The sequence below is a fragment of the Pristiophorus japonicus genome, chromosome 1 (genome assembly GCF_044704955.1).
Source record: "Pristiophorus japonicus isolate sPriJap1 chromosome 1, sPriJap1.hap1, whole genome shotgun sequence".
Lineage (NCBI taxonomy): Eukaryota > Metazoa > Chordata > Chondrichthyes > Pristiophoridae > Pristiophorus > Pristiophorus japonicus.
This window is the reverse complement of record NC_091977.1, coordinates 226,761,380-226,776,425: the sequence shown is the minus strand read 5'-3', so window position 1 is coordinate 226,776,425 and position 15,046 is coordinate 226,761,380. Positions and strand designations below refer to the sequence as shown.

General features: G+C 47.2%; 1 protein-coding gene across 4 annotated transcripts in view; it reads left to right on the top strand.

Annotated features, from left to right (window-relative positions):
• Nucleotides 1-15,046, top strand: part of LOC139268710 (amyloid-beta A4 precursor protein-binding family A member 1-like) — a 206,645-nt gene that overhangs the window by 97,474 nt on the left and 94,125 nt on the right. For all 4 annotated transcript variants that reach the window (XM_070887334.1, XM_070887324.1, XM_070887303.1 and 1 more), the window contains exon 2: nucleotides 12,426-13,625. In XM_070887334.1, the coding sequence (XP_070743435.1) occupies nucleotides 12,480-13,625 (1,146 nt within the window). In that variant the 5' untranslated portion in view covers nucleotides 12,426-12,479. The remainder of the gene's footprint in view (nucleotides 1-12,425; nucleotides 13,626-15,046) is intronic.

Here is a 15,046-nt window from a genome sequence, read left to right as displayed (position 1 = left end):
CCTGTCACAGGTGGGATCGATAGTCGTTGAGGGTAAGGGAGGGTGGGACTGGTTTGCCGCACGCTCTTTCCGCTGCCTGTGCTTGATTTCTGCATGCTTTCGGCGTTGAGACTCGAGGTGCTCAGCGCCCTCCCGGATGCACTTCCTCCACTTAGGGTGGTCTTTGGCCAGGGACTCCCAGGTGTCGGTAGGAATGTTGCACTTTATCAGGGAGGCTTTGAGGGTGTCCTTGTAACATTTCCTCTGCCCACCTTTGGCTCGTTTGCCGTGAAGGAGTTCCGAGTAGAGCGCTTGCTTTGGGAGTCTCATGTCTGACATGCGGACAATGTGGCCTGCCCAGCGGAGCTGATCGAGTGTGGTCAGTGCTTCAAAGCTGGGGATATTGGCCTGGTGGAGGATGCTAATGTTGGTGCGTCTGTCCTCCCAGGGGATTTGTAGGATCTTGCGGAGACATCGTTGATGGTATTTCTCCAGCAACTTGAGGTGTCTACTGTACATGGTCCATGTCTCTGAACCATACAGGAGGGCGGGTATTACTACAGCCCTGTAGACCATGAGCTTGGTGACAGATTTGAGGGCCTGGTCTTCGAAAGCTCTTTTCCTCAGGCGGCCGAAGGCTGCACTGGCGCACTGGAGGCGGTGTTGAATCTCGTCGTCAATGTTCGCTCTTGTTGATAAGAGGTTCCCGAGGTATGGGAAATGGTCCACATTGTCCAGGGCCGCGCTGTGGATCTTGATGACTGGGGGACATTGCTGTACGGCGAGGACAGGCTGGTGGCGGACTTTGTCTTACGGATGTTTAGCGTAAGGCCCATGCTTTCGTACGCCTCAGTAAATACGTTGACTATGTCGGAGTTCAGCCTCGGTGTGCGCAGACACGGGCGTTGTCCGCGTACTGTAGCTCGACGACAGAGATTGGGGTGGTCTTGGACCTGGTCTGGAGACGGCGAAGGTTGAACAGGCTCCCACTGGTTCTGTAGTTTAGTTCCACTCCAGCGGGGAGCTTGTTGACTGTGAGGTGGAGCATGGCAGCGAGGAAGATTGAGAAGAGGGTTGGGGCGATGAAGCAGCCCTGTTTGACCCCGGTCCAGACGTGGATTGGGTCTGTAACGGATCTGTTGGTAAGGATCACGGCCTGCATGTCGTTGTCGAGCAGGCTGAGGATGTTGTCAAACTTTTGGGGGCATCCGAAACGGAGGAGGACACTCCATAGACCCTCGCGGGTGACAGTGTCAAAGGCCTTTGTAAGGTCGAAGAAGGCCATGTATAAGGGCTGGTGCTGCTCCCTGCATATTTCTTGCAGCTGTCGCGCTGCAAAAGGCCCAACAGACGGCGGAGGTGGGAGTTTGAGCAGTGGGAATCCGGGGAGGCGTCGGAGAGGCCTATAAAAGGCCCAACAGTCGGCGGAGGCCGGAGTTCGAGCAGCGGGAGTCCGGGGAGGTGTCGGAGAGGCTAGCTGGTGCAGGGGCAGAAGGTAAAGAAGTAGAAAGAAATCGAAAGGTGATATCACAGCCAAAGCGGGTAAGTGATTGGCTGGTGATTGGTGAGTAGTTTTTCTTTTTCTTTTCCTTTATCAGTAGGTAACCTTTATCATTGTTGCCAAGTTAAGTTAATCTAAGGGTTAAGTCGTGGCAGGAGAGCTCGGACACGTGTCATGCTCCTCCTGTGCTATGTAGGAACTCGGATGCTTCCAGTGTCCCTGACGACAACGTGTGTGGGAAGTGTATCCTGCTGCAGCTCCTGACAGACCGCATTGCGGCACTGGAGCTGCGGGTGGATTCACTCTGCTGAGGATGCCATGAATAACATGTTTAGTGAGTTGTTCTTACCATAGGTAAAGGTTGCACAGACAGATAGGGAATGGGAGACCAACAGGAAGAGCAGTGAAAGGAAGGTAGTGCAGGGGTTCCCTGCAGTCATCCCCCTCCAAAACAGATACACCATTTTCGGTACTGCTGGTGGCGATGACTCATCAGGGGAGGGCAACAGCAGCCAAGTCCATGGCACCATGGGTGGGTCTGCTGCACAGGAGGGCAGGAAAAAGAGTGGGAGAGCGATAGTGATAGGGGATTCTAATGTAAGGGGAATAGATAGACGTTTCTGCGGCCGCAATCGAGACTCCAGGATGGTATGTTGCCTCCCTGGTGCAAGGGTCAAGGATGTCTCGGAGCGGTTGCAGGATATTTTGGAGGGTAAGGGCGAACTGCCAGTTGTCATGCATATAGGTACCAACGATATAGGTAAAAAACGGGATGAGGTCCTACAAGGTAAATTTAGGGAGCTAGGAGTTAAATTAAAAAGTGGGACCTCAAAGGTAGTACTCTCAGGATTGCTACCAGTGCCACGTGCTAGTCAGAGTAGGAATCGCAGGATAGCTCAGATGAATACGTGGCTTGAGGAGTGGTGCACAAGGGAGGGATTCAAATTCCTGGGACATTGGAACTAGTTCTGGGGGAGGTGGGACCAGTACAAACCGGGCGGTTTGCACCTGGGCAGGACCGGAACCAATGTCCTAGGGGGGGTGTTTGCTCGTGCTGTTGGGGAGGAGTTAAACTAATATGGCAGGGGGATGGGAAACCTATGCAGGGAGACAGAGGGAAGTAGAATGGGGGCAGAAGCAAAAGATAGAAAGAAGAAAAGTAAAAGTGGAGGGCAGAGAAACCCAAGGCAAAAATCAAAAAGGGCCACATTATAGCAAAATTCTAAAGGGGCAAAGTGTGTTAAAAAGACAAGCCTGAAAGCTCTGTGCCTCAATGCGAGGCATATTCGTAATAAGGTGGACGAATTAACTGCACAGATAGCAATTAATGAATATGATATAATTGGCATCACAGACACATGGCTCCAGGGTGACCAAGGCTGTGAACTCAACATCCAGGGGTATTCAACATTCTGGAAGGATAGACAGAAAGGAAAAGGAGGCGGGGTGGCATTGCTGGTTAAAGAGGAAATTAACGCAATAGTAAGAAAGGACATTAGCTTGGATGATGTGGAATCGGTATGGGTGGAGCTGCGGAATACCAAGGGGCAGAAAACGCTAGTGGGAGTTGTGTACATACCACCAAACAGTAGTAGTGAGGTTGGGGACAGCACCAAACAAGAAATTAGGGATGCGTGCAATAAAGGTACAGCAGTTATCATGGACGACTTTAATCTACATATAGATTGGGCTAACCAAACCGGTATCAATTCGATGGAGGAGGATTTCCTCGAGTGTATTAGGGATGGTTTTCTGGACCAATATGTCGAGGAACCAACTCGAGGTCTGGCCATCCTATACTGGGTGATGTGTAATGAGAAAGGACTAATTAGCAATCTTGTTGTACGAGGCCACTTGGGGAAGAGTGACCATAATATGATAGAATTCTTTATTAAGATGGAGATTGACACAGTTAATTCAGAAACTAGGGTCCTGAAAATAAGGAAAGGTAACTTCGATGGTATGAGACGTGAATTGGCTAGAATAGACTGGCAAATGATACTTAAAGGGTTGACGGTGGATAGGCAATGGCAAACATTTAAAGATCACATGGATGAACTTCAACAATTGTACATCCCTGTCTGGAGTAAAAATAAAACGGGGAAGGTGGCTCAACCGTGGCTAACCAGGGAAATTAAGAATAGTGTTAAATCCAAGGAAGAGGCAAATAAATTGGCGAGAAAAAGCAGCAAACCTGAGGACTGGGAGAATTTTGTAATACAGCAGAGGAGGACAAAGGGTTTATTTAGGAGGGGGAAAATAGAGTACGAGAGGAAGCTTGCTGGGAACATAAAAACTGACTGCAAAAGCTTCCATAGATATGTGAAGAGAAAAAGATTAGCGAAGACAAACGTAGGTCCCTTGCAGTCAGATTCAGGTGAATTTATAATGGGGAACAAAGAAATGGCAGACTAATTGAACAAATACTTTGGTTCTGTCTTCATGAAGGAAGACACAAATAACCTTCCGGAAATACTAGGGGACCGAGGATCGAGTGAGAAGGAGGAACTGAAGGAAATCCTTATTAGGTGGGAAATTGTGTTAGGGACATTGTTGGGATTGAAGGCCGATAAATCCCCAGGGCCTGATAGTCTGCATCCCAGAGTACTTAAGGAAGTGGCCCTAGAAATAGTGGATGCATTGGTGATCATTTTCCAACAGTCTATCGACTCTGGATCAGTTCCTATGGACTGGAGGGTAGCTGATGTAACACGACTTTTTAAAAAAGGAGGGAGAGAAAACGGGTAATTATAGACCGGTTAGCCTGACATCAGTAGTGGGGAAAATGTTGGAATCAGTCATTAAAGATGAAATAGTAGCACATTTGGAAAGCAGTGACAGGATCGGTCCAAGTCAGCATGGATTTATGAAAGGGAAATCATGCTTGACAAATCTTCTGGAAATTTTTGAGGATGTAACTAGTAAAGTGGACAAGGGAGAACCAGTGGATGTAGTGTATTTGGACTTTCAAAAGGCTTTTGACTAGGTCCCACACAAGAGATTGGTATGCAAAATTAAAGCACAGGGTATTGGGGGTAATGTACTGACATGGATAGAGAACTGGTTGGCAGACAGAAAGCAGAGAGACGGGATAAACGGGCCCTTTTCAGAATGGCAGACAGTGACTAGCGGGGTGCCGCAGGGCTCAGAGCTGGGATCCCAGCTATTTACTATATACATTAATGATTTAGATGAGGGAATGGAGTGTAATATCTCCAAGTTTGCGGATGACACTAAGCTGGGTGGCGGTGTGAGCTGTGAGGAGGACACTAAAAGGCTGCAGGGTGACTTGGACAGGTTAGGTGAGTGGGCAAATGCATGGCAGATACAGTATAATGTGGATATATGTGAGGTTATCCACTTTGGGGGCAAAAACACGAAGGCAGTATATTATCTGAATGGCGACAGATTAGGAAAAGGGGAGGTGTAACGAGACCTGGGTGTCATGGTACATCAGTCATTGAAAGTTGGCATGCAGGTACAGCAGGCGGTGAAGAAGGCAAGTGGTATGTTGGCCTTCATAGCTAGGGGATTTGAGTACAAGAGCAGGGAGGTCTAACTGCAGTTGTACAGAGCCTTGGTGAGGCCTCATCTGGAATATTGTGTTCAGTTTTGGTCTCTTAATCTGAGGAAGGACGTTCTTGCTATTGAGGGAGTGCAGCGGAGGTTCACCAGACTGATTCCAGGGATGGCAGGACTGACATGTGAGGAGAGACTGGATCGACTGGGCCTGTATTCACTGGAGTTTAGAAGGATGAGAGGGGATCTCATAGAAACATATAACATTCTGATGGGACTGGACAGGTTAGATGCAGGAAGAATGTTCCCGATGTTGGGGAAGTCCAGAACCAGAGGACACAGTCAAAGGATAAAGGGCAGGCCATTTAGGACTGAGATGAGGAGAAACATCTTCACTCAGAGAGTTGTTAACCTGTGGAATTCCCTGCCGCAGAGAGTTGTTGATGCCAGTTCATTGGATATATTCAAAAGGGAGTTAGATATGGTCCTTACGGCTGAAGGGATCAAGGGGTAAGGAGAGAAAGAAGGAAAGGGCAACTGAGGTGAATGATCAGCCATGATCTTATTGAATGGTGGTGCAGGCTCGAAGGGCCGAATGCCTGCTCCTGCACCTATTTTCTATGTTTCTGTGTCCGTTGTGCCCCGCAGGGGACGAAATCCGCAATGTGACCCCGGGAGGAGCTCCTCGACCACAGGGAGAAGACGGTTGAGGAGGACTCTAGCGATGACTTTCCCAGTGGCTGATAGCAGGGAGATTCCTCTGTCGTTGCCGCAGTCGGAATTATCCCCCTTTTTAAAGAAGGTCACGATTACTGCATCTCAGATCTCCCGGCATGCTCTCCTCCCTCCAGATGAGAGAGATGAGGTCATGTAGTCGCGCCAACAGTGCCTCTCCAACATATTTCAGTGCCTCAGCAGGGATTCCGTCCGCTCCCGTAATCTTGTTGTTCTTAAGTTGATGTGATAATGACCAGATAATCTTTTTTAATGAAGTGGTTGAGGGATAAATATTGGCCAGAATACTGGAGAGAACTCCCGTGCTGTTCTTCGAAATCGTGTCATTGGGATCTTCTATGCCCAACTGAGAGGGTTTAACATCTCAGCCAAAAGATGGCACCTCCGACAGTGCAGCACTCCCTCAGTCACCATAGGCGGTCACTCGAAACGAGGATGACTTGCTTCCACGCCAAAAAAAGGACGAGTTTCACAGGTGTTTCAATGAAGGACCTGAACTACATCCTGAAGGGTGGAAGATGCCTGTGCGTGCATTTTTTTAACGTGGGGTGACCGTTGTACACCAGCCACCACACGAGCTTGACAGAGCTAGGTCTTGGTCCAGTGGCAAGAATTACCCAAGGCAACTGGAGACCAGCTCTGCTGCACGGACCTAGTGCGCGCACGTATTGCAGTGAGGGCTGGCTGTGCTGCCCCTCGGCCCCTGGCCCCGAATTCTCTCAGTACTGCACTGGGAGTGTCTGGAGTGGGACTTGAACCGGCAACCTTCTGCCTCCAAGGCTTGAGGGGGTGCCGTGCATTGAGTCACGGCTGACATTTATCACAATTAAAAGACTAGTTAATGAATCAATAAGTCAAAGTCTGCCTGATTCGGGTCATAGCAATACATCTTTACCAATTATTGTCTTTAGGGGAGCTTTAAGCAATGTTCCCTCTAAGCTGAGCGCGGCACGACTGCGCAATAATCTTCCAGGTCCCCACAGGCCGCTCACAAGCTATTATACTGGAAATACCGCGCATGCGCAGAAATTTAAAGGGTCCGTGCATTTAAGGAAACAGGCTGCGCAAAACATAGCGCAGCTCACAGGCTTTAAGGCGAATATATTTAGAACAGTATTACTGCAAATGTTTAAATAAAAAATCAAAGGTTAGCATTTTATTTAGTGTATTTAGTAGCTTCTTTCCACATTTTTAACTAAACATCTTGGCCGGAATTTTGACCTGGAGACCTGCCGGGAGCGGGGGTGGTGGGGTTGACAGTAGAGCACAGGCCCGCACGCTGAGCATGCATGTGATGTCACGGGCAGGTTCCCCGCCCAGAGATCAGCCTGATTAACAGGCTAGCTTCTGGTCGGGCGGGTAACTGGGCAAGAGGCCGCAAACCCAAGTCGGTGCTAGACCCGAACTGGGCTGGGGTCCGATCGCTGATCCGGGTGGTGGGGGTGTTTGAGGGGCCGGGAGGAAGCACTCCCACTCCTCCCTGCTCACAGGGAGTGCTCCCTGAGGCTGACCTCACCTCGCTGCAGCTGTCGGGCAGGCTGAGGCCCAGCAGGCCACAGTTAAACCTGCCTCCTGGGAGCGGGGATGGTTGCCCGCTTGCCTCCCACCTCCATTAAAACTGGAAGTGGGCAGTGCAGTGTATTTTCTTCATGGGTTCTTTGCTTAAGAATTCATGGCAACACATTGCTATTAAGAACTAGTTGGTTTATTAACAAAGGTTTAACAATCACACTACATATTACCAGTTCATCCACTAGGCTCACAACTGCACACCTCATCGTAGATGACCTAGGACCAACTGACTGGGGTTTTATTGAGTCTTATGAACATCACGTGACTGGCTAAGCCACTCACAATGCAACAGCTCTACAACTATTTTGAGTTGTAAACTTTAATCAAGTGCAACAAACCTGTGAGCATACTCACAGGTGCATACATTACAGGCAGGTTGGGGTCAGGATTCAGATTTTTAACACTTTAATCTAGCACCCAACCCAAACCCACCTGTTTTCTGGGGTTAAGATTCTCCCTCGTGTATTTGAACTTTTTTTGGCTGTGTGGAAATAAAGAGATGAAAGCCATGAATTTTGGAAATATTTTTGAACTAAAAACAGCGAACAGCTTTCGGACATTAACAGCTTTGACTACCCAGCTTTGGTGTTGTATTTGACCCCAAGGTGAGCTTCCGATCCCATATCCACGCCAGCACCAAGACCGCCTACTTCCACAACTTGCAGTTCTTTAGCGCCTTTAACGTAGTAAAACGTCCCAAGGTGCTTCACAGGAATGTTAATGACAAAAATTTGACACCGAGCCACATGAGATATTAGGGTAGGTTACAGAGGAAGGGAGAGGCAAGGCCATGGAGGGATTTGAAAACAAGGATGAGCATTTTAAAAATCGAGGCGTTGCTTAAACAGGAGCCAATGTAGGTCAGTGAGTACAGGGGTGATGGGTGAATGGGATTTGGTGCGAGTTAAGACATGGACACTTGACTCGCACTTTGAATAGCAAGCCTAACCGATATATTAAAAGTTTAAAATATAAATAGAAAATTCTGGAAAACAATCAGCAGGTCAGGCAGCATCTTTGGAGAGAGAAACGTTAACATTTCAGGTTGATGACCTTTCATCAGAACTGGAAGATGTTCGAGATTTAACAGATTTTAAGCAGGGGCAGGGAAAGGGGGAGGGAAGGGAAGAACAAAAGGGAAGGTCTGCGATAGGGTGGAAGGCAGGAGAGATTAAATGACAAAAGGTATGATGGTGTGAGCCAGGAGGGGCTGGTAATGGGACAAGTAAAGAAACAAAAGTCGTTTTGTTCAGCTTATTGCTAACAAGTTTGCAGCTTTACCAGTAATGCCAGGGTCTTGTACAGCCTCGTCCCCCTAATGTGATATAGTAGAGTTGGTTATGTAGCCTCCCCCTGGGAACCTTGTGCTCACTTCTGGGACATCTGCACGATGAATTTCCATCTGCCATTGCAGTATTTATTCCTTCTCGTTGTTTGAACTCCTGTAACTTCCCTCCCCCTCTCTCGCTCTCTCTCTCTCGCTCTCTCTCGACCACTATCTGCCTAAAACATATTTGATCTCTCTCTCCAACTTCTTGTTCTCTCTCTCTCACTCTCTCTCTCTCAAAAATACCATCTTTTGTACCTTTTAGATTCTTAAGTCATCCTCTGTTGACATCCTCTTTAGATGGAGTAGTGAGTCCTTTCTTGTCATTTTTGTCTATTCGTATTATTCCAAAGAAGATCAGGGAAGTTCTCCCCGGTGTTCTGGCCAATATTTATCCCTCAACCAGCATTGCTAAAAAACAGATTATTTGGTCATGTCTCACTTGAGCGCATAATCTAGGCTGACACTCCAGTGCAGTACTGAGGGAGTGCTGCACTGTCGGAGGTGCCATCTTTCGGATGAGATGTTAAACCAAGGCCCCGTCTGCTCTCTCAGGGTGAGGTAAAAGATCCCATGGCTCTATTTTGAAGAAGAGCAGGGGAGTTCTCCCTGATGTCCTGGCCAGTATTTATCCCTCAACCAACTTTACTAAAAACACAGATTATCTAGTCATGTATTACGTTGCTGTTTGTGGGAGCTTGCTGTGTGCAAAATGGCTGCTGCATTTCCATAGATTACAACACTGGTTACAGTTCAAAAAGTACTTAATTGGCTGTAAAGCATTTTGGAACATCCTGAGTTTGTGAAAGGCGCTATATAAATGCAAGTCTTTCCTTTATTCCCAATCTAGCTGTTTCGATGACAAAATGATGAATTGATTGCTTAAACTGACTAATTATTATTTGTAATCATTTACTGTGAATTAGCACAACTCGATTAACAGCTCAATATGCACTTACTGTAAGTATCTCTGACTGTCGAGAGCAAGTGAAGCTGCTGTCCATTTAACAAGGTACCTGTGACTCAGAATATGGGTTAAAAAAATGTCCATCTTCGTGCTGTTGGATCCAATAGGGTAGATAGATAGAAACTATTTCCTCTGGTGGGGGTAAGAGTCCAGAACAAGGGGGCATAACCTTAAAATTAGAGCCAGGCCGTTCAGGGGTGATGTCAGGAAGCACTTCTTCACACAAAGGGAAGTGGAAATCTGGAAAACTCTCCCCCAAAAAGCTGTCGAGGCTGGAGGTCAATTAAAAATTTCAAAACTGAAATTGATAGATTTTTGTTGGGCAAGGGGTATTAAGGGTTACAGAACCAAGGTGGGTAGATGGGGTTAAGATACAGATAAGCCGTAGTCTAATTGAATGGTGGACCAGGCTCGAAGGGCTGAATGGCCTCCTTGTTCATCCCACGCTTATCTACCCCGCTCTGGATTTAGCTCAGTAATCTTCCTGACTGGAGTTCCTTTGGGACTGACTTAGCACCAAACTCCTGTCCTTTTTCCACTGACACAGCAATAATGGGGTTCCAAGTTACCTCAATCCTAACCAGGGCCTTACATAGAAACATAGAAAATAGGTGCAGGAGTAGGCCATTCGGCCCTTCGAGCCTGCACCACCATTCAATAAGATCATGGCTGATCATTCAACCTCAGTACCCCTTTCCTGCTTTCTCTCCATACCCCTTGTCCCTTTAGCCATAAGGGCCATATCCAACTCCCTCTTGAATATATCCAATGAACTGGCCTCAACAACTCTCTGCAGGTGGTCGACCTCCCAGGGCGCCCATGGTCAGGTGGGCACCGTGATCAAGAGGGTTTGCCATTAACAGCGTCGACCTCTGCGAAGAACTTGGCTATCTCCAAAGCCTGCTTCCTCAATAAGAGCAAGCTTCAAGTTTCAAGAGCAAGTTCCCAAACATATGGATAGCACTCAGGATCCCGTTAACCGTGCCTGTATCGGTGGCAATGGATAGCACTCAGGATCTCGTTAACCGTGCCTGTATCGGTGGCAATGGTTAGCACTCGGGATCCCGTTAACTGTGCCTGTATCGGTGGCAATGGATAGCACTCAGGATCCCGTTAACCGTGCCTGTATCGGTGGCAATGCATAGCACTCAGGATCTCGTTAACCAGGCCCATATTGGTAACGAGCAACGAACTGAGCTTCTCGAAGTTGAAGCTCATAAAAACATATTTGCGATCGACCTTAAGAGATGACAGGCTACCTTCGATAGCCATCCTGTTTATCGAGAATGATGTGGCTCAAAATAGCTTGTGAACAAAGTTTTTTTTTTATTGTCATTGTTATTTATTAATTTAGTGTTTACTTTATTTGACACTTAGCTATAATGTTATTTTTTATGACTTGCATCAATTATTATTTTAATTATGAAAACTTCTGAGATTACAGCTTTATGTCAGAATACGAATTTGCTAATACTACTACATACTTAAACTCAAAGAAAGGGTGTCAAAATATAAGTTCACAAAGCATGCCAGTTTCCCCAAGGCCGGCCCTGATCCTAACTAGAGAGGAAATGGCCTTCCTCTCACCAACTACTCGATCAACAACTTGCATTCATATAATGCCTTTAACATAGTGAAACATTCCAAGGCACTTCATGGGTGTCCTGGCCAATCATAGGCAGTCCCTCGAAATCGAGGAAGACTTCCTTGCCAATATTTATCCCTCAGCCGACACCTTAAAACAAATTAGGTGGTCATTATCACCTTGCTGTGTGCAAATTGGCTGCTGCATTTCCTACAAAGCACTTCATTGGCTGTAAAGCGATTTGGGACATCCTTGGGGGGTGAAAGGCGCTGTAGAAATTCATTTTTAAAGAATGCTTAACACAAAACTCTGGTCAAAGAAGGTGTGCTTGAGTGATAGAATGATCAGGATCAGGTGCGTCTTTGGAACTGTCAGAGGTATTCAAAGGGCAGGCTTGCTAATCATAGAATTATACAACACTGGTACATGGGAACGCCATCACCTCGTAAACTGATTCCTGAGAAGAGGAGATTGTTCTATGAGGAGAGATTGAGTAGAATGTGCCTGTACTCTTTGGAGTTTAGAAGAATGAGATGTGATCTCATTGAAAAATATAACATTCTTAAGGAGCTTGACAGGTAGATGCTGGAAGGATGTTTCCCCTGGCAGGGGAAACATCCCTAGTCTTGAACTAGGGTTCACAGTCTCAGAACAAGGGGCCGGCCATTTAAGACTAAGATGAGGAGAAATTTCTTCACTTAGAGGGTTGTGAATCTTTGGAATTCTCTATCCCAGAGAGCTGTGGATGCTCAGTCATTGAGTATATTCAAGGCAGAAACTGATAGATTTTTGATACTAAGGGAATCAAGGGATATGGAGATACAGCAGGAAAGTGGAGTTGAGGTCGAAGGGGCAGAATGGCCTACTCCTATTTATTGCATTCTTACTCCAAGTTCCCCTCCAAGTCACACACCATCCTGACTTGGAAATATATCGGAGTTCCTTCATCGTCGCTGGGTCAAAATCCTGGAACTCCCTCCCTAACAGCACTATGGGTGTCCCTTCACCTCACGGACTGCAGTAGTTCAAGAAGGCGGCTCACCACCACCTTCTCGAAGGCAATTAGGGATTCCAGCCTTGCAATGACGCATATATCCCGTAAATAAATAATAAAAAAGATTAAAACATTTGGCCCATTGTGCTTGTACCAGCTATTTGAAAGAGCTATAAACATGCTGTCTATTTGCCTTTCACCTACATAACATTTATTTTCTTATTTGTCCTTGTGTGTGTGTTCCAGCTACATCCGAGGGGATGCTGTTCGTGTAGGCGGACTGTACTTTGGGATTCCAACATGAACAAGCCAGAGGAAGTGGTGGAGACGGATGAGGAGCCCGTGAGTGGGGAGGTGAACGAGGCGGTGGAGGCTGACCTCCAGCACTTGGAGCAGGAGGAAGAAGAGGAGGACTCTGGGTGCCGTGGAGGTGGCAAGCGGGGAGCGCGGCCGGGAGATGAGGAGGGGACTCTGGCCAGGTCGGCCAGCACGGAGAGCGGCTTTCACAACCACACGGACAGGGCGGAGGGTGATGTGATCTGCGCACAGGGCGATGCCTACGGGTCCCGGGAGAGGCTCCAGGAGAACGAGGAGGACGAGAGGTCCTACGCCGTCCACTGCCGGCCAGAGGCGGAGGAGTACACTGAGAATGCTGAGTCTGAGCACGCAGAAGCTGCTGAGAATCGGACTCTCCCAAACACTTTGCAATTCAACATTGTGGACCGCGAAGGGGTCATGAGTTCGACCTACTCTGGTTACGTTTACAGCCACCAGCCCTTCCATCGCAACGAAGAGGAGCAGTACGCTGAGCCTTACGATGACTACTCGGTCCATGAGCACGTTTACGAGGAGATTGGCGAGGCGCCTGAGCTGGACAGTCGGGAGACCCTCCGGCTGTATGAGCAGGAGAGGGAAGAGGCGGAGAACTATCGCAAGGAGGCTCTGGGAGCCAGGCTGCACCATTACGACGAGCGGTCGGATAACGAGTCAGATAGCCCGGAGAAGGAGGCCGAGTTTGCGCCCTACCCGCGGATGGACAGCTACGAGCAAGAGGAGGACATCGACCAGATTGTGGCTGAAGTGAAGCAGAGCATGAGCTCCCAAAGCCTCGACCAAGCCTCCGAGGAGATGCCCGAGGCCGAGCAGAACTCCGAGTGCAGCGCCGTCGCCGCTGGTAGCGGGCACGAGAGCGACGATGCCACGTCCGCACTGAACTCGCGGTCCGTGTCTATCACGGGTTTGGGGGAGCCCGTGAGGCACACCAGAGAACAAAGGGATGCCATATCTTTAGCCATTAAGGACATCAAGGAAGCGATCGAAGAGGTAAAGACTAGGACCATACGATCACCTTACACTCCCGACGAACCAGCAGAACCCATCTGGGTTATGCGACAAGATATTAGTCCAACAGCAGAATGTGAGAACCAAATGGCCATGGAAGGAGATGTAAGTACCAGCAATGTCCGTAAAGGTTTTACTTTGTGATCTTGAGGTATTTTGTCCAACTGTGCAACAAGACGTACCGCCTGCATATTTTGGTAAATGGTGTTAGTGTTTGAGAATCCTTTTTCCTAACTGGAATTCCTCCTAATTGTTCTTGAAACTAATTCAGAAGGATAAGAATTTTTTTAAAACACAAAAAACACACTTTGCTCCACTAGCCTGCACCTTTTTCTTTTGATTGATCGCAAATTCGTATCCCTCAATCTCCTCTTTTGGCAGAAACACACCGTCAGCCGCAGCTGCGAGGGTCGCAGTCTTGCCTCTGGGTCAGAAGGTCGTGGTATCAAGTCCCACTCCAGAGCTTTGCACTCTTAATCCAGGCTGACATTCCTAGTGTTAAAACCAAGGAAGTGCTGCACTGTTGGAGGTGCCGTCTTTCAGATGTGGCATTAAACCGAGGCCCCATCTGCTCTCTCAGGTGGACGTAAAAGATCCTGTGGGCACGATCTTGAAGAGCAGAGGAGTTATTCCCGGTGTCCTGCCCAATATTTATCCCTCAATCAACATAACTAAAACAAATTATCTGGTCATTATCACATTGCTGTTTGTGGGACTTTGCTGAGGGTGGAATGTAGGTAAAAACAATAACCTCATGCCTACATTGTTAAGAAAGAAAGTGAATGAAGGAATGAATATTTCTATATTGCCTTTCATGAACTCAGGACCACCCAAAACACTTTACAGCCAATGAAGTACTTTTGGAAGTTTAATCATGGTTATATTGTAGGACATGAGGCGTGCAATTTGCACTCAGCAAGAACCCACAAAGAACAATGTGATAAATGACCAGATAATCTGTTTTTAGACATGTTCCTTTGAGGAATAAATACTGGCTAGGACACTGTGGAGATCTGCCCTGCTCTTCTTAGTAGAGAAGTGGCCATGGGATCTTTTATATCCATCTGAGAGCGCAGACGTTTTAACGTTTCATCCAAAAGTCGGCTTCTCCGACAATGCAGCACTCCCTCAGTATATAATGCAGATTTATATTTGGTCATTGAATTAGCTGTGCGAATCAATGTTAGTTTCACACTGTAAATTTTTAAAATTTTAAAACCAGTTCAATGTTTTCCTATCAAATGTGATGAATTCAGTTTCTGATAGCCATTTCAATGCTGTTAGTTCCATCATTCACATCTCGGAGAGAATTCAAATGCCTGGTTGTAAAAGGAATGGACTCCAATGTGCAATGAGAGCAAGTTTTCAATTAAAATCCAGTCTGATGTGTTTTTATGTTATTGAAGCCTCACATTTGTGTTCAAAGCGAGACAGTTCAATGTACTGATAGCTGAACAAAATAAATAATATATTTCTGCTGGAGGGCGCATGTTAAAGTCAATATCAATGATTCAGTGATCCAATCT